The 23997-nt window shown below is 27.0% G+C and overlaps 1 protein-coding gene across 1 annotated transcript; it reads right to left on the bottom strand.

The window, feature by feature from the left end:
* Positions 1-1180: 1180 nt before the first annotated feature.
* On the bottom strand, positions 1181-22008 carry LOC135926864 (pachytene checkpoint protein 2 homolog). Its single transcript, XM_065462797.1, has 9 exons — positions 21637-22008; positions 21491-21581; positions 21311-21447; positions 20949-21035; positions 20803-20909; positions 7130-7283; positions 3925-4107; positions 3768-3861; positions 1181-1398 (listed from the first exon to the last, which is right to left on the bottom strand). Exons 1-9 carry the CDS (start codon positions 22006-22008, stop codon positions 1181-1183), a joined length of 1443 nt encoding a protein of 480 aa, XP_065318869.1.
* Between the last annotated feature and the right edge of the window lie 1989 nt (positions 22009-23997).

Genomic DNA, 23997 nt, shown 5'->3' on the forward strand with positions numbered 1-23997 from the left:
GAAAAAAAAACGATTTCTAAAGGACTAGTTTTCACAAATTTAATGACTTTATATATCGAAAAAGGGACTATATATTGCATGTAACTAGGAGGAAGCACGGTAGTAACCGGGCACCATCAAATTAAAATTAGTTTAGCCATTCTGGGACCAAAAAGTGCAAATGTTTTTCAAAAAAAGTGCAGAAATTATCACATTCCTTATTTAAAAATGTTAAACTGTCTCAAAAAATATCACTTCCTTTTTTATAAGTTTAAAATCGATTTGTTTAATCAGAACTAGAGGTCTGCATTGGGTGGGGTTTCGGCCCGCCCGCCCACACCCGCCTATCTAAGTGGGCGGGATGTGCGGGTAAAAAATTTATGAAAATGGGCAGGCGGGCGGGTTAAAAAATTTATGAAAATGGGCAGGCGGGCGGGTTAAAAAATTTTGAAACTAAGGGCGGGCGGGCGGGTTAAGAAATTTAAACAATGGGCTGGCGAGTTAAGGAAATTTAAAATTTTTGTTAAAAAACAAACTAAAGAAAATCATAATTAATTGTGATCAGTAACAATCTTTCTTTTTATTGTACCAATCGTTTTTTTGATTGAAGAACACTTTACTAGTTTTTCGACATCTTTATCTAATTTTTCCCACCATATATAATGTCTCGTAATGGATTTCATTGTTGTAATACCCGGATGTCCCCTATGCAATATCTGCTAAACTCTTTTTTGAAGTGAGTACGGAATGATTAATCTGCCATTCCAAAATGAAATACCGTCATCGTTTTCTATTTCATCTATTCATGTTTTAAAAGCTTGAAATTCTGATGCTTGATTTTGTATATTTGTACCATTTCTTTTCTTGATAGAGTTAATGTATCATAGTAAGATTTCTTATATATTTCACTGTTTTATTTTCACTTGTTATTCTATCATCATTTTTCCCTATTGGGTTTCGCGATAAAGGATCTGCAATTATATTATTAGCGCCATTCTTGTACATTATATTATAATCATATGCAGATAATTTATAAACCCAACGTAATAATCTTTGGTTTGTTAATGAGCTTAAATCTCTGTTATTACCAAATATCTTTATTAAAGGTTTGTGGTCTGTTCAAATTTTAAATTTTCGTCCATACAAATAGTTATGAGATTTTTCTACGTATTTTATTATTGCTTTTGCTTTTTTGTCTATTCTATTCAGCTTGTAAAGTTCTTGAGGTGTAAGCTATTAGAAATTTGTTACCATTATCATCAAATCCTTGGTTAGATGCATCTGTTTCTAATATTAACTCGAGGTCTGGTTTATAAAACTGTATAGTATTTTGTTCTGTTACTATTCCGAATAGCATGAAACGATTACGAAAATAGCACGGTGTTTTATTTTGGAATGGCAGATTAATCTTCGTACTCACTTAAAAAAAAGAGTTTTATATATATTGCATACGGGACATCTGGATCTCACTTGAGGAAGGGGATATACTTCAGATGGATATCCTATTTTGGTGGAAACGACAAGAGATTTACCAAAGCTATCAAGATTAGCAAGAAAAATATTGGCGATTCCTGCAACTAGTGCTTCTTCTGAACGAGGATTTAGCATTGCTGGAAGGTTTTTAGAACAAAGAAGGTGTTTGAATCCAGAAAATGTCGATTCATTATTATTTTTGCATTATAATTACATATAATATCAATTTTATATTTATATTTTTTCATAAATATTCTTATTTGGTCAAATAAATTGTTAATAATTTAAATTGAATATTTTTTTTATTCTTAAATTAATTTCCTAAATTATAAACTTTTTGTAGAGGTGTAATGCTGAAATATTTTTATTATATGCTTAAAAAATTGAAAGAATGGCCATTATTAAATTTTATAAGTGGATTGGGTTAAAATTTTTTATAAATAATGGTGGGGCGGGTAAAAAATTTTATACTAATGGGCGGGCGGATAAGAAATTTTAGACAAATGGGCGGGGCGGGTGGGTATATATTTTTTTGAAAACTATGGGAGGGTTGGGCGGGAGGGTTAAATTTTTTTAAAACATTGGATGCAGACCTTTAATCATAACTACGTGATGGTTCTTTATATCTTGAAACACGAGTCTAAAAAAAGAAAAAACCGCAACAGCTAGTCTTCAAAATATATTTTTCTAATTAATTATAATATGAAACAATTGCCTTCTTAATATTTATTGGATTACATTAATGGAATTCAAATTGCTCCTCAAAAATCAATAAAGGACCTGGATTTTGCAGTTACGACAATAAAATCCTTGAATCTTTTTTCTACCCTTAATGAGATAAGAATTGATAAAAATATATCCAAATGGCTGAGGTTAGTTACACCCTTGTAAATAGAATTTATAAAGAATAAATGATATTTACCCCCTTAGTAATATTTACCCACTTGGTGGTAATAGTTCTCCCCCCCCCCTCCCGAGTGTGTAAATAGTATTTATAAAGAATAAAATATTTACCCTCTTTGTAATAATATTAGCTTCCTCAGTGGGCAAATAAAATAAATATAGAAAAAAATAATATTCGCCCCTTTAAGAGAACTGCAGAGATATTTTGCAGGGCCCGGATTTTTTTTGGAATATTTTTCCGCCAACTATGGCCCCAAGTTTATACTTTCAGGTTCTGCCTGGATTTATTTTAAAAAACTCGGCCAACCCTGGATTTTCAATAAATATATTACATTTATTAATTTTTATAGCTAATAATAGCGATTTAAAATCGGGTATGAGATATACGACCCAGCCGGGTTTTTTAAAAAATATTTTAACAGCATGTATATTTAAAAAATTAAAATTGGCCCGACCCGTATACCCGGACAGGCTTGCAGGTCTCTGATAAATATAATAAATTATATTAGCTCACTTGGTGATAATATTCGCCCCCTTAGTAGGTAAATAGGAAAAATGAAATAAGCTCACTTGGTAATAATAGAATAAATTTTAAAAAAAAAATTAGCTCCCTTGGTGAGAATATACTTCAGTAGGTAAATAAAATAAATATAGAAAATTAATTTATTGGTGAAAATATTTGCCCCCTCAGTGGATAATTAGGAAAATATAGTAAATTACCTTCCTTGGTGATAATTAATTGTCCCGTCAGGGCAAAGTTAAATCATATTTGGCTGAAGAAATAAGTAATATTGACATATTGTTTATAAAATAAATCATAATATTAGAGAATACAAATTAGATAAACAATCTTGACTGTATAAAATTCAACAACAAAAATGTAATATCATTGATAAAAACTAGGCTTAAATTATTTTTAAATAAAAAATATAATATAATGTATAATAAAATAAAATATAATTATATTTTCTATATTTTTTAAGAAAAAATTTAAAGTAGCGAATATCGTTTTGCATTACTGTTACTCAAAAAAAGAAACGAGATACTAGTTACTTTGAAACAAGTAACGAATGGCGTCCTCAAAAAGTTAAGGCCATTAGTAACGACTCTATCGTTGTTACCATAAAGCCTTATTTAACGTTTTATAATATAATAAAATAATCTAATCATTGAAAAAGCAAGATTCAATTTTTAAATTTGAGCGTTTCAGTTCTTTTATCAGCAATATCACAATCTAGTTTTTTTATTTGAGCTAAATGATGCTTATTTTATATTATTTTTATTGAGCGTTTGTCATTAAATAAGAAGTTATTTAAAATATATTTTATTTTAACAAATAACTTAATCTAAAAAATTCACGGTCACAGAGAATATACTAAAAAATTACACTTGCTGAAATATCATTTATAAACATTCTTTTTTCGATGATGTTTTTTCTTCTTTGTGCTTAAGCCAGATGGTGGACTCTAGGGCTTTTAAATATTCATCCATCGTGCACACATTTTTCTAATAAATTTTTAAAAATTATTATAAAATATTTTAAAATAAACTAAACAATTATTTTAATACTTTAAGATATAGTGCATGTGCTAAAAACGGTATTTTTCTTAGGGTCCTACCACTGAATCCTTCGCTTATTTTACTGATATCATATAGCCTTATGCTGTGAGTCGTCGACAATTGTTCTTGGAAATGCATTATTCGGAGACATTTTAAGTCCACCAATGTCAATTTTGGTTTTATTATTCCGACCTACGTGTTTAATCATTAAATATGAACATATCATATAATCACAATAAATTTGCACATTTAAAATAAAATAATTGTAAATATTATTTATAAACTCAAGTATTTCAAAAAATAATTTTTTTTAATTGAAAAATTACTCCTAAAAAATATTTTATTTTCAATTTTTTATTTGTGAATATTATTCTACTTAACTTTTGCTCAATATGTAGTGTAGTAGCTAATATTTAAGGGACCCTTTTTGGGAGTGAAGGGTCCCGAACAGGGTTCAAGGTAAAAATAATTCGATTGTGGAAGATTTTCGTTAAATAATTTTGGTTTGGGCTAAATAAGAAAAATATACTAATTATGGATTTACTTTTCAAATATTTATAAAAATAAAAGAGTTTTTAATAATGATTGCTTTATCATTTTGAAACTTATACAAAAGAGGAAAATTGAATTTTTTGATTATAAAATTTCATTTTTGGACATGTGGTGGGCCTGAAGTTTGGTCCCGAAGTAAGTAAAAATTCAAAGTTCAAAAAAAACTAGCGATTTTCAATTTTAATGATGAGCAAAATTCTTCTACGTTCATTTTAACTGTAAATCTTGATTAAACAACCTTTTTTATTTCACCAACTTGTAAAACGTTCATACGTGCATTCTTTGAGATAAAGTAAGTTCACTACATTTTTATATTTAGCTTTCTTATCACATTTTTCTATATGTTTTTTTAATTTTCTACCGAAATTATTAAATATTGATTAAAAATGTTTTTATTTTCTTACAATACTTTTTCCTATAATAAAATAGTTTCCTTTTTAATTTTAAACCTAATCCTAACAAAATAGACTCTAACTCTAACATTATGATTAAACTCATTATCATTCAATGATGAAGAAGTTTTCCCAAAATATAAAGTGAAAATATATAATTAAAGTTTATTCTATTAGCTCAGACATTCATATGTTATATGTAATATTTTAATTTAGAAAAATCGGAATTTTATTTAATTTACATAGATCTTAAACTGAAAATTGGCATTGGCCTGATATATGAAACAGAGATCAATATTAGTTTTAAAAAATTACCCATGGTTAGATAAAAAATAAAATAAGGTTTTAGTCAGGGTTGTAAATTTGACCGGTGAAATATACGATTTGGTCAGTACCAATATTACAATGGTGAAATACGGTAACCAAGTAAATGTTTTTAAGACAAATGAATCTATAATTTTGATTATCACTCCCTTATAAAATGCCTAATTCTTGTATTATATCACATATTTCATTAATTCAATACTTGTAAGATGCTCCCATTGATATTGGGGACCAAATAAATCAGCATTGTGAATACATGTATTTATATAGTATTTTCTTTCATACATATTTTCTTTAGATTTTTTAAAGTATTTGTCCTGATTTGACCAGGTTAAATTTCTTCTGTATTGACTGGTCAATTGACTGAATTTAACCAATCATTTGTTAGAGTTGCCAATGGTTTTGGATATTTATATGTGTTAAAATAACCATTCCGCAGCAAAGAGGGATGCGCATTATTGTACGACAATCCTACTAAATCATTATTGCTAAAGATGATAAAGATAGAACGACATTAAAGAGTATGAGGAAAAAAATGGCCAGTCATTTGTCAGAGTTGCCAATACTGGTTTTGGATATTTGTATGTGTTAAAATAACCCTTCTACAGTAAATAGGGATGCGCATTAGTCGTAAGACAATCCTACTAGATCATTATTGCTAAAGATGATAGCGATAGAACGAGATTAAAGAGTATGAGGAAAAAAATTGTAAAATATTAATACCAGTTTTCACAAAAGAGTTGATACATTTAAAAAAGCTACATGAACCGAGTTTAATATTTGACATGAGTAAAAAAAGATGAAAAATATTGAAAGTTTTTCGCACTAATTACTACATTACTAAGCTTAAACTTGATCCAACAAAATGATATCGATTTGGGCCTAATTTTTTTATTCATTTTATAAACATTATTATAGTTATTGCTGAAGAGAGTAAAAATGAATAAATCAATTAATAAATGTCGAAAAATTACAATTTTAATTATTGAGTTAAGAACGCTTTCAAACAGATTCTAAGCATAACGATTATCGGTTCATGTTTAGGAACAGATAAAAATAACAAGGCTATCAAAAGAAGCAAAGTTCATGTTTAGGAACAGATAAAAATAACTAGGCTATCAAAAGAAGCAAAGTTATTTATCCATGCTTGGTATGCAATGTTTAGAATTACTATACTTTAAATAATATGTAGGTAAATATTTAAAGATGTCGCTCGATTCCGAAACAAATCTCATATTTAAAAAAATACCATTCATAAATTCTTTGGAAAATATAATGCTGTCCCGAATAATAAATACCCTTGATACGAGGAATTTTAAAATAATTATTTTTTGTTTGAGAAATTATTTATGATATATTCTTTACCCAAAATGAAAATCGGCCGATAAACGCTGATGTGCGATTTGGTAAAAATCAAATGAGAATTTGCCAAAGATTTATATTAAACAAATAATTAACTGCTCAGAATGTAGATGAGAATATTCATTCCGACAAAATTAAAATATTTCTCAGCGCCTTATAAGGATTTTTACACTGGTGGAGAATAGGGTGGGTGGTTGTTGAAAAGATTTATCACCACGCCAAGGCTTCGCGCCTTGTCGTGCACCGAATTGCCCCTCCCCTTAAATTTGACGTGTAACCGTGGGAAAAAGAACATTAAGTCAATTATTTTTCAAAAATATGTAGCACAAAAAAGCGAATAAATATTGTGTGCAGCGCAAAATGGGTTATTGTATAGATATTAATAATAAAAAAAAGATTCGTTATTATATTTAAGATATTTGTAAACCATCTTCCCCCCCCCCCCCGCCGGGGCCAACTTTCAGTAATCGTTATATTTATAAAAACGTCTTACTTTTTTATTATGAAGCAATGAATAGTTTAATTGATATTTTACTAAAGAATCATAATATGCATCTATTATAAATAAAATAAGAAAAATTAACTTTCATTAATTCAATCATGCAAGTTCTATAAATGTGAAATATTGCATCAACAGATGGAACTCCTATGTAGATTTTCAAATCAGTCCTATCAAGGAAAGCTATATCCAAGACATCGCTTAAATTAGAGGTTGTCAATATCATTATGTTTGGATGTCTAAATTCATAAATAAAATATATATTTATATTAGAAGATACCAAATGGACTGTGGTAGGTAATTTTCTTTTTATCGATAACAATTTTGTTGATAATCATATTAAAAATAAAATTATAATAACAGCTCTATAATCAATGCATAAAATAAAAAATTCCCTATATTTCTAAATATCATTTTATAGTTAGAAGATATATCCATAAATGTGTTAAGGGTTACTATTTTGCGATTTACTTCATGCCCTGGGCATCGGTACTATCAACTTAAAATAACGGCAATGCTCCTACACGTTAAAAAAATAATTTGATGGTTGAGGTGGCAGCCCTCTCATAAATCTTACTGGGTTTAGGCTTAATTTTTTCAGGAATATGACTTTGTTATATTTTCCTAAACATTATATTGGGTCTGAACTCTCTTTTCTTTCATTGTTCTTTATATAAAAATTTCAATTATTATTTTTGAAAATTATTGAGATATTTTATTCAATTTTGGGGGAGTAGAGGCATTGTAGGAGGGGGTTAGATGTATAATTTTTATCATCTTGAATTGATATTTATGAAAACTTTTAAATTTGCCAAAGATATCTCCTCCCCTTGTCTCTACTCTATTTATGAATACCACATATTGAAACACCTGATTGTATTAAAATATATGTTTTATTTAATTTATTCAAGAAATCAAAGTATATTTATATCCGAAAAATAATAATAATGAAGATTAATTTTTACGATAATTTTTAATTTGGATGTATTTTTTTCTTAGATATAAGAATTAATTAATTTTTTTCATAAAATTTTTGATAGGAATTTTTTACATTAGATGAAATAAAATGAAGATTGAAGTCTTGTATCTGAATATTTAAGTTTGTAAAACATTTATTCTAAGTTCCTAATATTAAATAACTCTTTTTTAGAGAGTGTTATCTCGAGCCCAGTATTTACTTTTCAAATAATTTTAAAACTGATATAACTAAATATTTCAAATTTAAACCTTAATGTATTTTAAAAAGATGCTCCAATGGTTCTTTAAATGTTTCGCAGCAATATGCTCATGAAAAGATTTAAATGCAAATTTAAATTTTAATATGTCAAAAGTAGTTTAATTACACCATTACTAATAAAAAATTTTATAAAAGTTATTTAAACTAATTATCGATTCCAAAAATGATAAAATAATTTCAATTTTATCATGCATAGAAAATATTGACAATATTTGTGGTAATTTAATATCTAGAAATCAAATTTTAATTAAATATGAAGACCGGAGTAGGTTTTGTTGGAAGCATATTGCCCGTTTTTAGGTAGGGATTTATTTTCAATAAAAAATCCTAATGATATATAAGAACACTAGAAGACACTAGTTTTACAAGGGTTATGAATGACAATAAAAATGGTTGACTTGTTTTTATAAATTATATGACAGTTTTAAGTGACAACAAGATCTTCCCGGTGATATAAATAATGCGGAGATGTTGAAACATTTAAAAATGTATTTAATTTATTTACTTAGGATTAGAAAAATCTGAACAATAAAGAAGTGCTATAACATGAACCGCGAAAGATTAAAAGGTACCCCGGGTATTGTTCTCTGATTTTTAAAAAAAATTTAAATTTTCTATAAACAAAAATACTAAAAGATCTTTTTCTAAAATTTAACTTCTACGATAGAGATATGTGAAAAAATAAAACTACTTTTAAATATTTAGGAAAAATTGCTTCGTCTATTTTTTAGAGCACTTCAATTTTTTTTTGTAAAATTGTAAACAAGACTATATAATAAATCGAAAATATGTTATTATATTCCTATTCCACGTCAACGAGTTTAAAATAAACAACAAAGTTCTTTATTCACACTAGGTCTTCAAAAACGAATCGAATATTGCAAATTACTATTCGTGTTCATAAGAATAATATCTACTTTGTATTCTATTCAAATTATTCCAATAATTCGTTTTTTAAAAAATTTTACAAAATAATTTATACGAAAATATATTTATTTTTTTGTATTTAATTTTAAACAGAAAAATTTTTTATAAATAAACTAATAAAGAACAAGGCATTAACGAAATTATAATGCATAATTAATTTATAATACCATAAATTCCATGACAAATCAACAAGAGTTTCAACCCGACCCCGATTTTTCTAAAATATATACTTACTAGAGTTTGCATATATTATAATTAAGAAAATAAAATTTTATCTTACAACTCCAAATAGTGGCTGAGATACGGGCCTTCAAAGGTCGTAAAATTGTGGCATTTTGGGCAAAATTCTCCCCACTTTATTTTGGATATAAATGAGCTAGAATCGTCATTTAAATTTCTTTATATAGTGTAATGGTAGGTCTTTAAAGTTATATAATGTTAAGATTGTTAAAAAATGAAATGTCAAAAATTGGGAATAGAAAACCGGTCTCTCGTTTTTATATATAGATATAGGACTAATTAATAAATGTGCAAAATTTCAAGTTGGGCCGAATTTATTAAAAGATACAGCATTTTAATCATTAGTCAATTGTAAAAATTCATAATAAATATTTGATAAATCATTAATTATAATATATTTAAACTAAAATCTTTTAAATATTTTATTCTTTTAAATAAAAAATTAAATAAGGGTATATATTTATTTAGTTCCTAAAATTCGCACAATTTGGACAATATATACATTGTGAAGTTTAAGAAACGTACCTCTGGGAATGTTTCTCAAGAGGATACTATAGAAATTATTTTAAAATTTTATAATTCCTATGAAAACTGTCGTAAAATGACTGGGAAAACCATGTTATATTAATAAAGGTTAAAGGGGAGAAGTGCCAATTGATTCTATGCAATCTTAAGGAATTATATTCTAATTTTAAGTGGGCTTAACAAATTTGCTTATTTAAGACTAACATATTGTGTCTTAGCTGAATAACCAGAAACCCATGCATGTGCATATGCACTTTATCTAAAATTGATGTTGAACGGCGGAAGATTTGCCCAACTAAAGTCTAGTAGTATATTCCCCATTAAAGATTATTAAGATTGTATTTACAGTCTTTTTGTAATCCTGAAATTCCTGATTTTTACTTTAGAAAATGTAAATTTTGCCCGGGTTTCCATAATCTGAGAAAAAAGTTTGAGATATCATTAGACAATGGTGCAATTGATTATATAACTTTTAAACATTGGTTTTGTTGATCGACCAACTCTTGTTGGATATAGGAGCCTATTTTATATGCCCTTGGAAAAATATCAGAATTACCTGATATATTTCATCTGAAGCTAACACATTATTAGATTTAATAAGATTGCCGATTTTTTTCATTGGAATGTATTAATAAATTATTTATTACACAACAATTTTATGCAATATTTTTCAAAAAAATGGATTTAACTTAAGTTAGAATTGCGAATATTATTATATACAACTTAGAAGGCCATGAGATAATATCGCCCAGGAATTTCTTGATATTAATGTGTTTGTTCAGGTGAAAGCTAAATTATAGGATTTTGGGATTCACAAGTCTCGACTTTGCCGACAAAGAAATCGTTCCAATATTAACGTGAACTCAATTGAGGATCATTATAAAATGACCATTTTCCACATTTGGATTTAATTTTGACAAATCAAGAAAAGGTTTTTAATTTATGAAATTGCTCTATTCAATTTATAAAGACTATACCTCATAACTCCCTCTAATCTGAGGATATATCAAATCTTGATATTGAAAAATTAAATATTTAGCTAAATTTTATTCAGAAGATAATAGTATCTGAAGGCTAATTAATTTCATAATTTAAATGGTATGATTCATTTTTGTAGATAATCCTCCAAGAAATACAATTAAAACATTGCATACTTTTTTATAAATTTTGAACAAAATTACTGAATATTTTGGCACTAGCTTTATTCTTCGAGATCTAATCCCATAAACAAAAAATTATTTAAAAATTGGCGCAATCGCAAAGTAGATTTTTATTTATGAACGCATTATAAATGTTTAATTTTATATTTTATTGTGATTTATATGCCGGTTTATATAACTATAATTTTTTTATAACTGTATTATATTCGCGTGTTTTTTAAAGAAATCAGAGCGTAAATATTTAAAAAAAATAAGGATTTGGGCAAAGCTTAAAAATAAAAAACCCTAGCTGGGTCTAAAATTCAAAAAAAAAATTTAATCCGGCCTAGGCCATGCAAATAGAATCTTTGCATCTCTGATATTTATATGAGAAATTTATTAAAAAATTAAGATAGAAAATATTTTATAAAATAGAAAAAATAAAATTATTCAAATATTATTAGATACAAGATAGGAAAGTCTTGTAAAGGCTCAACAATTCATTACAATTTTGGGGAAATAAATGGTATTAAAATACAAACAAATCAATATTCAATAAAAAAAATTGGAATTTATTTATACAATAAAAATATTGTACTATATTTTAATAAAATTAAATTATCTTAAATAAATTCCAGCCTTTATTATGCCAATCATATCCTCCATAATGATAATAAATCGAATATTATAACCAGGAGAACTCGAACCCAAACCCTGAACCCTAACTCTCGATATTTCGCTGAACCCAAACCCGAACCCTTTTTTAAAATTTAAGTTTCCAAGCTTTTTTTTAAAAAAAAATTTTTTAAATTTTTATTTTTATTTTAAACTTTCATTTTATTTATTTTACCTTGCATGTTAAAAATAATATAATATAAAATACATGTAATTTACGATTTTCATTGTAAAATATTTCTTATTTAAAAGGAAAACAATTATTTTTATTCAAAAATAAAATATTAATTTTAAAAAACATTTTTTGATCATTTTTTCGTGGAATCTTTATATTTAAGAGTAGGCCATTTTTCGTAAAATTTTTAAATTTTACCCAGCAAAGCTGATTTTAAAACTTTTTATAAATGATGATAATATATAATAATATCTATTTTAGGATATTGTTGTTTTGTGGATTATTAAATTGAAAGTAAGACAAACAGAAGTACAAAATAACGAATATATTATAATTATAATTATTTTTATGTCAATCTCAATACTAATTATAAATTTTTTAAAAAATGATGTTTCTGTTATTTTAATTTATTTTAATAAGTCATTATTTTTCTGGTCTCCGAACCTTGAACCCACTGAACCCAAACCGGGTTTAGAGATTTTTCACTAAAAATCCGAACCCATTTTTTTAGAAGGAGGGTTCACATCCCTGATTATAACTTCATTTGATTCAAGCATTCGATTATTTTACTTAAATGACAGCATACATTTAAGATCAAGCCTAGGTGGGTTTTTACCAATTGTTCTTCAGAGAATGATTTTAAAATTAATGGTTGTTTAAAAGGAGAAAATATATTTTTAAAGGTTCAAGATGTTTAAGCTTTTCTGCAGAAATAATTGAAAAATACGTTGTAGGGACATTTTCTTCAAAATTTGCCTATTAGATTATTACATTCGTTATTTCTTTCACCTTATTTGTCGATCTATTAAATTCATTAAAACACTTCATCCTTATTGATTCAATATTGAAAGAATATCATGCCTTTTTTTAGTTGCATTATTGGCTAAAGAACGTGTTTCAGATTCTAAAGTTTTATTCTGACAAAAGGCTAATATTATTCTGCTAACATTAGCATTGAATATTTGTAGGGCAGCACTGCCTATGACGCTACCGCTAATGTACTTCTTTTCCGACTTTGGTGTAGCATGAAAATAACAGATATTATAAAATTTGATTGAAATATGCAGCTGCCTGTTTAAATATTAATTAATTTACATTAATAAACATTTTATGGAATTTTAATATTTATGATTATTTAGAGAGATTATAAGATTTTCTCAATTTTGAGGGACATTCGTGAGACATTTCGCTATTTTTCGATAGACATTAATTTATCTAGCTGGACTACGCAACCTAAAGAGGGACGTTTTATTTTAAACAACTAATTTCTCGTTATAAATAATAGTCATTTAACATGTCAAATCCAAGCAATCATTAAAAAAATTAGCAAAAAAAAAAAATTGATCCTAACTTTAAGTTTAAAATTTGATTTTAGAAATAAATAATAAAGATAAAAATTATTTAAAATAATCACTAAAAAGTAAAAAATGTCCTCAATAGTTAATAGTATCGATCCCGCTTTAAAAATTCAGAAATAAATAATATAAATTAATATATTTTGAAGCACTAATTCCCTATCGTTATACGTTAAAAAATTTAAAAAATATTAATATTGAGTGTTTTTCATTTTTTGGCGCCAAAACTTTAACGGTCATATGTGGAAAACAGTAACTGCACAAATCAAACTGAAAACGATACAAATGATTCTCTAACGACCAATAAACATTTTATTTCTAAATTCAAATGTAGGGGGTTCATGAAGTAGGCCTCCCATTACCAATCAAACTGAAAATGGTACAGATATGTCCAATAGATAACCCATTAAAAATTCAAAAATGTGGAGGGGAGGGGGGGGGGTAGAGGCATAATTTGCAGATCTGATAAATTTGATTCTAAATAACATGTTATAAGATAAGTATAATTATATTCCATAAATTTTATTAGTTAGTATAAAAAATAAATAGATGATTTAATTATAATTAAATTTTATGTATAATAAAAATAAATAATAGTTAATATTGCAAATATGATGACTTAATTTAATTATAATTAAATTTTATGTATAATAAAAATAAATAATAGGTAACATTGCAAATATGATGACATAATAACTTTATTGCAATTCTTTGATTTGAATTTAAAAAATGGTCCACCTCTAAGATTTTGCTACATCAAGGATTAAATCTTTATCTAAATTAATCTCTTTATATATATTTAATAGGCTAATCCATTTAAACGGCTTTCACTGGTAGTTTCTCTTAAATAAGTTTTTATTTTAAAGTTAAGAAAGATCTTTCATTAATGAAGGTACTAGTGGGTAATATAGCTAAAGTAATAAAAAAAAATTAATATTAGGCAAGGAATTCAAAGTGCAAATATACATGGAAAGTGATTGCAAAGAGTTTTTTGGTCTCAGAATACTCAATTTTTCTCAAACTTGCAAAACTCTACATTACAAAGTAACTTATCTACGATCCTTCTAAATCAATTGAGTAAAACTCCGCGACTTTCTAAATATCTACACGCATTTACTGTGTAATCAACAATTCAGATTCTACTGTCTAAGGAAAATAAAAACATTTTAAAATAGAATTATAGTTAATAAATCTTTCCCTTAATTGAAAAAAAATGTATCAATAAGAGGAATAAAATACTTCATTTATAATAATCCTTTATTTTAAAATGGATTTAAGATTATAAAAAATAAATTTTCAAAAATATGTAATTAATTTAAATTTGTAATTAATTATTTTAATAAAATTCTGGGTAATTGAGAGGAACGTTATTCCCACCCCCCACAAATGTCTACGCCACTATCTTTATATATAACATAGAAACGTTGGACGACTTTTAATAATATCCTAGGAATTCTAGAATGAATCGAGCATAATGAATTTTCATTTGTTTATCTACTATTTAAAAAAGCAAAAAATGCCATTAATATTTTTACAAAACAAGTCAAACTAGGAGGCTCTCTTCAAAAGAACACATAGTTGAAACTATGTATAAAACATATATTTGCTCCCAATTTTAGGTAGTGTTGTTAATAGCTCATTTGAGCGGTTTTTAAAAAGAGGCCGACTATGATGTTAGCAAAAATAATGTTTTGCAAGCCATGAGATTTTGCTCATAGATGGCAAAAAAGTTTGAATCTATTTGCCAAATCTCGAGGCTTATATAATATTATTTTCTATAGTCTTAATGGACCGTTTTTAAAGATCGACCCGAATCGGATTTTTTAACAACACTAATTTTAGCCTTCAAACTAACATAACCAAAGAAGGGGTGATCCCCCCTTAGCAAATTTTTCAGTTCGTAAATATCTATTAAGGTATAAATAGCAAAATTATTAAAAGATACTTTTCAAATGAATCTAAATATAGATACATCGTCGAAAATGGATCTAGTCACAGATATTTCGTAGGTAACTAGATACAGATACAATTTTTATTCTACTTGTGTAAGGTGTGCATAATTCTTAATTTAGGATTCTATTATAAAAATTTAAATATATACAAATTTATAATTAAAATAATGTTTGTTAGATTTAAATAATTTATCTTAAATAATTATAAATAATTGTTAGATTTTAATAATAAAACATTCTCAAAATTTTTATCATTAAGGTAACACAGTTTATCTGTATAAACATTTTTAGCAATACTAAACTTTTTTACCGGGGCACCTGATGACAGAGTGGTTGTTATTTAATAAATTAAAATCTAGACACTCCTCTTTATAAAATTTATTCAAAATTTGATGAGTGTCAAAACTTATATCAATATTTATTTTATCTAAGGGATGCCCAAAAAATCTATTTAATGTTAAACAAAATTTTATAGAAAAATTGATCTAAAAATATAGATATATATTTTTTTATAGATAAAATAAATTATAAAGTTTACCATGTTGTCACCCATTACATAAAATAAACCTTGTCTGGTTAGTTTTTATAATGAAGTAGACTTGTATATATCTTGATATATGCAGCTTTATGGGGGAAGCAAGATTTCAACTAGTCAAAATGGATACAATGTCATACTCCTATTTCTATTAGATATTCTTTTTTATGGACGGGAATTACCTCTAACAACAACTTTCTATCGCCATACATAAATCAAATTAGATTATTTTCATTGGAAGCCTCCTTCCCAAGGAGCCAACCTAACTTTTTTAATATTATTTTATTAATTTTTTTCAATTTTTATGTATATGTCGTAATTTTTAAAGGGATCATGACTATCCGGGATCTTCACGGGACTTAAAGGGATCCCTTTAGAATTTCAATTTTTTAAAGGATAAAGAACTATACGGCATTATCACGTTTTAATATGATAAAGAGGAATCTTATTTCAAAAGCGTACACGAGTTTCGTTGCGTTTTATAATTTTATTGTTATTCATTAATTTTCAATGTTGTTTTTTTTTGGCCTTATGATATAAGATATGTCTAAGTACTAAATAAAGGTTCCATGTCAGTTCAGCATAACTTTTATCGCGAAACACTTTCTCACGAAACTTTTATCGCGAATGTCGTTTATCGCTTGCATTCACAGTTAGCAAATAATCAAAGAATTTTAAAAATAACGATTATAAAAATTGTCACTTTTCAATGGTATATCTTATCTTCATGAAATTTTAAATTAGCATGTTACAATCTATATTTTTACACATTTGCAACAAAAAAATTCAAAACACTTTATAAACAACGATTATGACAATTGACACTTTTCAATGGTAGATCTTCATGAAATTTTAATTAAGCATGTTTACAATATATATTTTTACCCATTTGCAACAAAAAAATTCAAAAAACTTTATAAACAACGAATATGACAATTGTAACTTATATCTATGGTACATCTTCACTGAAATTTTATTTTAACATGCAACAGCTTATATTTTTGCCCATTTATTTCAAAAAATTGTAAAAAAACTTTAAAAATAATGATTATGGCAATTTTCGCTTTTATATGGTACATCCTAATTGAAATTATAATTTAACATATTAAAAATACATATTTTTGCCCATTAGCGTTAAAAAAATCTAATATGTTTAAAAATACCGATTATGATTGCCATATTTCCAAGAACATCTTCATTGAATTTAAAATTTAACATCTTTACAATATAAATGATATTTTTACCCTTTTGAGTCAATAAATTTCAAAAATCTTAAGAAATAACGAATATGACAATTGTCAAATTAAATTATTTTCCTTACATAAATAAGTTGAATATAAATATTTAAAAAAATTTTTTTTAGAAAACCCACCCCTTTTAATATATTTAAGAAATAGATAATTTTACAAAAAAATGATAAAAAAAACTATAAAAGATTTTACTTAAAAATTGTATATTTATAATAAATTTCACAAAAGAATTCCTCAAAAAAAATATATTTACAAAGAAGATTTAAAATTTTTATCAAAATATGTTCAAAAATCTTTTTAAACTTCAAGAAATATTTTTTACTTAATATCTTGAGCGTGAAAATCACTAATAAATTGTAACAAAAATAATATTACAATAGTAGCTTATCATTTTTTATTAAAAAACATCAAATAATAAATAATATTGTTTTCTTTTAAATAAATGCATTCGCAATATATTTATTGTTTCGCGGTAATGCGCTCGCGAGAATGACTTCGCGCAAACATATTCGCGATAAAAAATTCGCTGTAAAGTGTTCGCGTAAAATGTTGCGCTAAAATGTATTCGCTCTAATAAATTCGCTGTTAAGGTTTCCCGGAAATAAATTAGCGACAATGGCTTCGCGAAATTGTCTTCGCTATAAATGTTCGCGGAGATAAATTCGCAGAATTGGTTTCGCGATTTTACCTTCGCTATAAAAAACTTTTCGCGATAAACGACATTCGCGATAAAATTTTCGCGATAAAAGTTTCGCTGAATTGACCTGATACATTTCAAAGCTAATTTTAATATGGTTTGACTGAAAGTCTTCATTCTTGGTCTTGATGGGTATGACTTGGTCTGGGGGGTGGGTGTAAAAAAAATATTTTTTTGATATGGGTATCAAATAAAAGCTAATTTTAATATGGTTTGACTGAAAGTCTTTATTCTTGGTCTTTATAATATGACTTGGTCTGGGGGAGGGGGGTAGAGGGGGGGGGGGGTGTAAAAAATATTTTTTTTTGATATAGGAATCAAATAAAAGCTAATTTTAATATGGATTGACTGAAAGTCTTTATTCTAGGTATTGATGGGTATGACTTAGTCTGGGGGGTGGGGGTGGAGGGGGGTGTAAAAAATAATTTTTTTTGTATGGGTATCAATAAAAGCTAATTTTATTGTGGTTTGACTGAAAGTCTTTATTCTAGGTATTGATGGGTATGACTTGGTCTGGGGGTGGGGAGGGGGGGGGGGGTGTAAAAATATTTTTTTTTTGATATGGGTATCAAATAAAAGCTAATATTAAATTAGTTTGACTGAAAATATTTATTCTTGGTCTTTATGGGTATGACTTTGTCTGGGGGGTGGGGGTGGATGTAAAAAATAATTTTTTTTGATATGGGTATCAAATAAAAGCTAATTTTAATATGGTTTGACTGAAATTCTTCATTCTTGGTCTGGGGGTGTGGGGGGGGGGTGTAAAAATAATTTTTTTTGATATGAGTAACAAATAAAAGCTAATTTTAATATGGTTTGACTGAAAGTCTTCATTCTTGGTCTTGATGGGTATGACTTGGTCTGGGGGGTGGGGGGAGGGTGTAAAAATTAATTTTTATGATATGTGTATAGTTGTGTTTTAACTAGTTTATAATAGTTATTATGTCTTTGTTCTATTGATATGTTTTTATATTACCATTTATATTTTTGTTTTCTTTGTTCAATTAGAAGTGATGTGTTTTTCTCATTATCATGTATATCTTTTTTTTCTTTGTTCACGTATACCAAGCTTGTTTTGATTTCATCCTCAAAACTGGTTCTAGCCAGTTTCGAGATGGGCCTGGATTATTAACATTCTTTTCTTTTATTATTTAATTTATCTATGCAAAGACCACGAAAAATGAAATTCGGGATCGTAATTTTTTTTTATGTAATGATTTTATTATTTACTTTTTTTTTAACTATTAAAATAAATTTGTTTTACCTTAATTCGGTTGTATTTACTTTTGATTAACCTTTAAAATAAATTCGAGTTACCTTTATTACACTACGTTGTCCGCTTGATCCCATGACAAAATCAATACCCAAACCCGGCCCCCTGGATCCCATTATCGACCATCCCGGACCCCCGATCACGGATTGTGTTTTCCCCTTTCTGACGGTGGGACCCGTCGGTCAAAATTCAGCAGGTATCAAATAAAAGCTAATATTATATTAGTTTGACTGAAAGTCTTTATTCTTAGTCTTGATGGGTATGACTTGGTCTGTGGGGGTGCAACATTATTAGATGCACTCCTTGTGATTATTTCTAATTGATTATTAAAACAGACTAAAATTGGTTCTTCGCCAATTTTTTATTTTATAATTTTGAAAGCAATTTGTTATTCAATTTTTCACTCAAAATAAATACCTTTCTTTAACAGGTTAAATAATACAACTTTAGCAAAATCCTCCCAAAGTCAATGATAGTAATTCATCATGACTAGAAAAACTTAACATCAACCTTACTCATTGGTTGATGGATGGCTACTAGATTCTTAAAATTTTTATATAGAGGTTGCACTTCAACTTTATTGTTCTTGCGTCCTAAATAAACACTTTAGTTACCTTAAGAACCCTCCTTTCCTGACTGATTTTCAAATTGTCACGAATTAGCATAAAAATCTCTATTTTAATCCTACGTAAATTAATGAAGATCAAATATGTTAAATGTACCTGATTCTTCCATATTATATATATCACCTGGAAAACCTTGTTATCACTTAAAATTATCATTTAAAAAACAACATTGACAAACTCGTGGCTCATGGTGTTTTTATAAATAAAGTTAATTTTTTTTTATTAAAATAAATCCCTGCTTAAAAATGGTTAATACTTACTCCACCAAAACCTGCTCCAGGTCTCCATATTTATTTAAAATTCAATTTCAAGATATTGAATTAACATAAATATCGTCAATATTTTTATATATTATTCAATTAAGATTACTTTATCATTTAGATTAATCTGAGTAACATTTATAAAAAAAAGTTATTCGTAAAGTTTAAAATTAAAAAAGTTACTTTTGGGCATGTTAAAATTAAATTTGCATTTAAAACATTTCATGAGCACAATTTTGCGAAACATTGTTATAACCTGAAGCGTCTAATTAACATGTATGGTTTAAATTTTAAATATAAAAGTTTATTAGTTTTAAAATATTTAAGAAATTACCTATCTCGGGATACTATCCCGGGTCTGCTCCCCTATAATTACATTAATACCATTTTGTTTATAAAACATGTTATGTATATTTAATGACAAAAAATTATAAAAAATAATTCAAATCTTTTGGAGCCCCCTACTTTTGGAAATTTCTGGCAGGGCATGATAATTTTCTTTAAATCGGCAAGAGAATTGTGTGCCCCCCCCCCTCCAACTACATCCCTGCTTTACAGCTACACGTCTCCAGCAACCCTCTCCCAAAAAAATATGTCGATTACATTATATACCATATTTTTTTTAAGAAAGTAAGTTTAAGTTGATAAATTATTAAATAATGATTTTTGGAACTTTTTTTCAAAAAAACAGGTGCAAATATTAGAATGAAAAAAAAGCAAAAATCCCCACCCACTTTTACGATCCTGAATATGCTTATGTCAAGGGGTTAAAAAATCAAATGATTACTCATTTACCCCGCCTGCCTCTCAGTTTCAAGTAATTTATTATAACAATCAAACGAATATTATTTTGTATCCACTTTTTAGGTTTTATTGATACTTTTTAAATAACCTTTTAATTTGGTCTATTTGGGTAAGAATGGCATTGACAACTCTTATTGCATCCGATGGTTCAGAATTGGAAACAGACGTATTTCTGGCTAAGGCCAAGCTTTCCACCTTTAAAATTTTAAATGAATGATATTATGAGATATAAACTTCATCAATCAATACAAATACTAGTGCTTGGGAATCTATAACTAAATCATTAATCCTTTGAAACAATCGCTGAACTAATTTCCCACTCTATTGATATAAAATTTTAAAAAAAATATTACTTTAATTAAAAATATTGGTAAGTCATTGAATCACATAGAAATTTTTTATTGGTTTATTTTATTAATTTTTATAAACCAGTGATTTTATTAAATTGCCAGAATATAATTTTATTAAACCATTTTTTTTATTATATATTTATCCTACTCCATATAATTTTATCTAAGAGATTGGTTTTCGATTCCCCACGATTCAATGACTTACCAAAATATAATTAATTTTTGTATAAAATTAATTTGTTTCACCTCTGAAAACCACTTGGAAAATAAACAGTGGCTATTGACTTCAACTAAATAACCGTAAGAGTAAACTTCTGACATTCTTATAGTAATTTTCTGACAAAGTGCTTTACTTAAAGATGTTTTTCCAGTTCCTGGAGGTCCTATGGAAACTAAGAAAAGAAAATTACATATACTACAAAATACCGTGAAGCAAAATAACTTTGTTCCAACTAATAATAGTAGTATCTATCATGTGACGTGAAAAAAGTATAGTGGTATATGCATAATCTAATAGCTTTAAAAAATATATAAAATTTGATTTTATAATTTCCATAATTGATAAAACTAACATCATTTTTGATATGAGAATCAAAAACTAAAGTATCCCACAAATTATGAAAAGCATAGGAAGGCAGCATCCAATTTTTTGAAGATGATAAGTTTTCTGAACTACCGCTACTGACTTGATCCATATCATCCCCATTTATAGTTTTATTAAATATGTTATTTTCATGAACCATATTTAGATGATATAAATGAACTTGAATATTATTATTATCAACATCTAAAAACTTTCGACAAAACTTATTTAAAATATAGGCAGAATAATGTACTATGCCTTCAGGAATACTCGATTGATCAACTGATATTGAAATAACTTTATCTTTTAAATAATCATCTTTAATCTTTTCGATTAATAAATGGTGATCGATAAAAATCATGTAAAATGATTTTAAGTATAATAATACGCGTTTTTTTATCATATCATATTCATAATTCCTATCAATAACATTTTAAATATATATTTAATAGTAAATAATATTAAAACTTTTTATTTTTCAACAAAACTTCTATATGAATAACTTCATTTTGATCATTTTCAATATTTGCTTCTGTGCTCATAATACTAGCATTAAACATTTTATTAATAATAAAATTAAGAAAATTCGTCTGCTTAAAAATTAAGAAAAATCATCTGCTTAAAAATTAAAAAATTAATTTACTGAAAAAGCAAATCTAAACTAAAATTTGGCATTATTTTAATTAATATTTATATTTTTTAAAAAATTGCTATTCAAAAATGAATCAAATGTACTATTAATCGATTGATAACAATACAAAAAAGTAAATTATTTATTCGAATAACTTGTTTAATTCGAATCGAATTATTCAAATATTCGATTCGACGAATATTAAATTATTCGGAATAATAATATGTTTTAATAAATTTTAATCACTTGTCATTTCTATTGATAAACTGTCAATTTGATAGATGATGTGATTAAAAAGCTTTTCTTGTTTGGAACATATTTATTGTTAAAAAATCGTATGTCTTATAAAAAAGAAACAGGAAAAACTCTTCAGACCCGGCCCAGCCCGGGTTTATTTAAAAAAATTAAAATACGGCTCGGCCTATGATTCCAGGCCGGGCCTGCAGGCTTCTGGTATTTATATTTAATTTTAAAAAATTTATTTATATTTAATTCAATATTTTTTAAGGTGTATTTATATTTAAATATTTAAAATTTGTCCAAAATAGCTTACTGCTTAAAAGTAGTGTTGTTAAACGGCTCAATTTGAGCCGATTTTTAAAAACGGCTAACTCAATATTTTATCCAGAAAAATATTATGCAAGCTTAAAGATTTTGTTCATAGATGGCACATAGGATTAAACATCTATTATCAAGATCTCGATACTTAGGCAATATTTTCCTGGATATAATGTTGAGTTAGCTGTTTTTAAAAATCGGCTCAAATCGAGCCGTTTAACAACACTACTTAAAAGATTGCTTATTTGTATAAATTAAGGAGGAGTAATATTTTGGATAAAAATTGGGTGCATATTAGCATGGAAAGGGGGTTGGCTATGCCCAAAAAAATTTGGCCCCTAAGCCTGGTCTTCAAGTTTTTTTGGCCCCCAGAAATTGCTTCCAAAAATAATAATGACCACCATATTTTTATAAAAATATTATTTATGACTTTTCATTCCATCATTTTTTAAATTAAATAATAACAAACCATATCCGCCTTTTTTAATCCTTGAGGTCTCTTTTCATGTATCTCTTACATTAACTGATTCAGGTAAAAATATAATTTTTCAAGATTTTTTATCGCAATGTTTCCATATACCTGCTAAAAAGCTTAAAAAAAATATATAATTATCAATAACAATAAATGACCAATACACTTCACCTAAACGAAAAGTAGTCATATTTATTTTGGCCGAAATGGTATTAGACTCCATTTCAATAAATTACAACAAAACGAGTTGCTATTTTTTAGTCTAAAAATTATGAAACTCGTCATCAGGAATTTAAAATTAATTATTCGATAATTTATTGTGTAAAATTTAAAAGAATTTAGGCATAATTAAGATTTATTGTAGATAAAATGGCTCCATTATATATCGCCGGGGTGGCCTAATTGGTTAGATGTATGATTAGAAACAGAAGGACGCATTATACGCAGGTTCAATCCTGGTAAGGAGCATAAAAAAAAACTTTTAGGTTTTTCTTCGATGACTGATGTGTAAAGACATATGGTAAGATGAATTTCGGAGCTTAAAGATGACACCCCGGTCACCGACAGGCCTGGACAGCCGGGTGCTAAGGATACTTGTCCAATAAACCAAATGAAGGAAACAAATGAAAATATGAATATGAATATGAAAGCTAAGGCGTTCCCTCCAAGCGACGCGCAGGGTGTAGACC

Source organism: Gordionus sp. m RMFG-2023, chromosome 3, assembly GCF_954871325.1.
Source record: "Gordionus sp. m RMFG-2023 chromosome 3, tfGorSpeb1-WG-v2, whole genome shotgun sequence".
Lineage (NCBI taxonomy): Eukaryota > Metazoa > Nematomorpha > Gordioida > Chordodea > Parachordodidae > Gordionus > Gordionus sp. m RMFG-2023.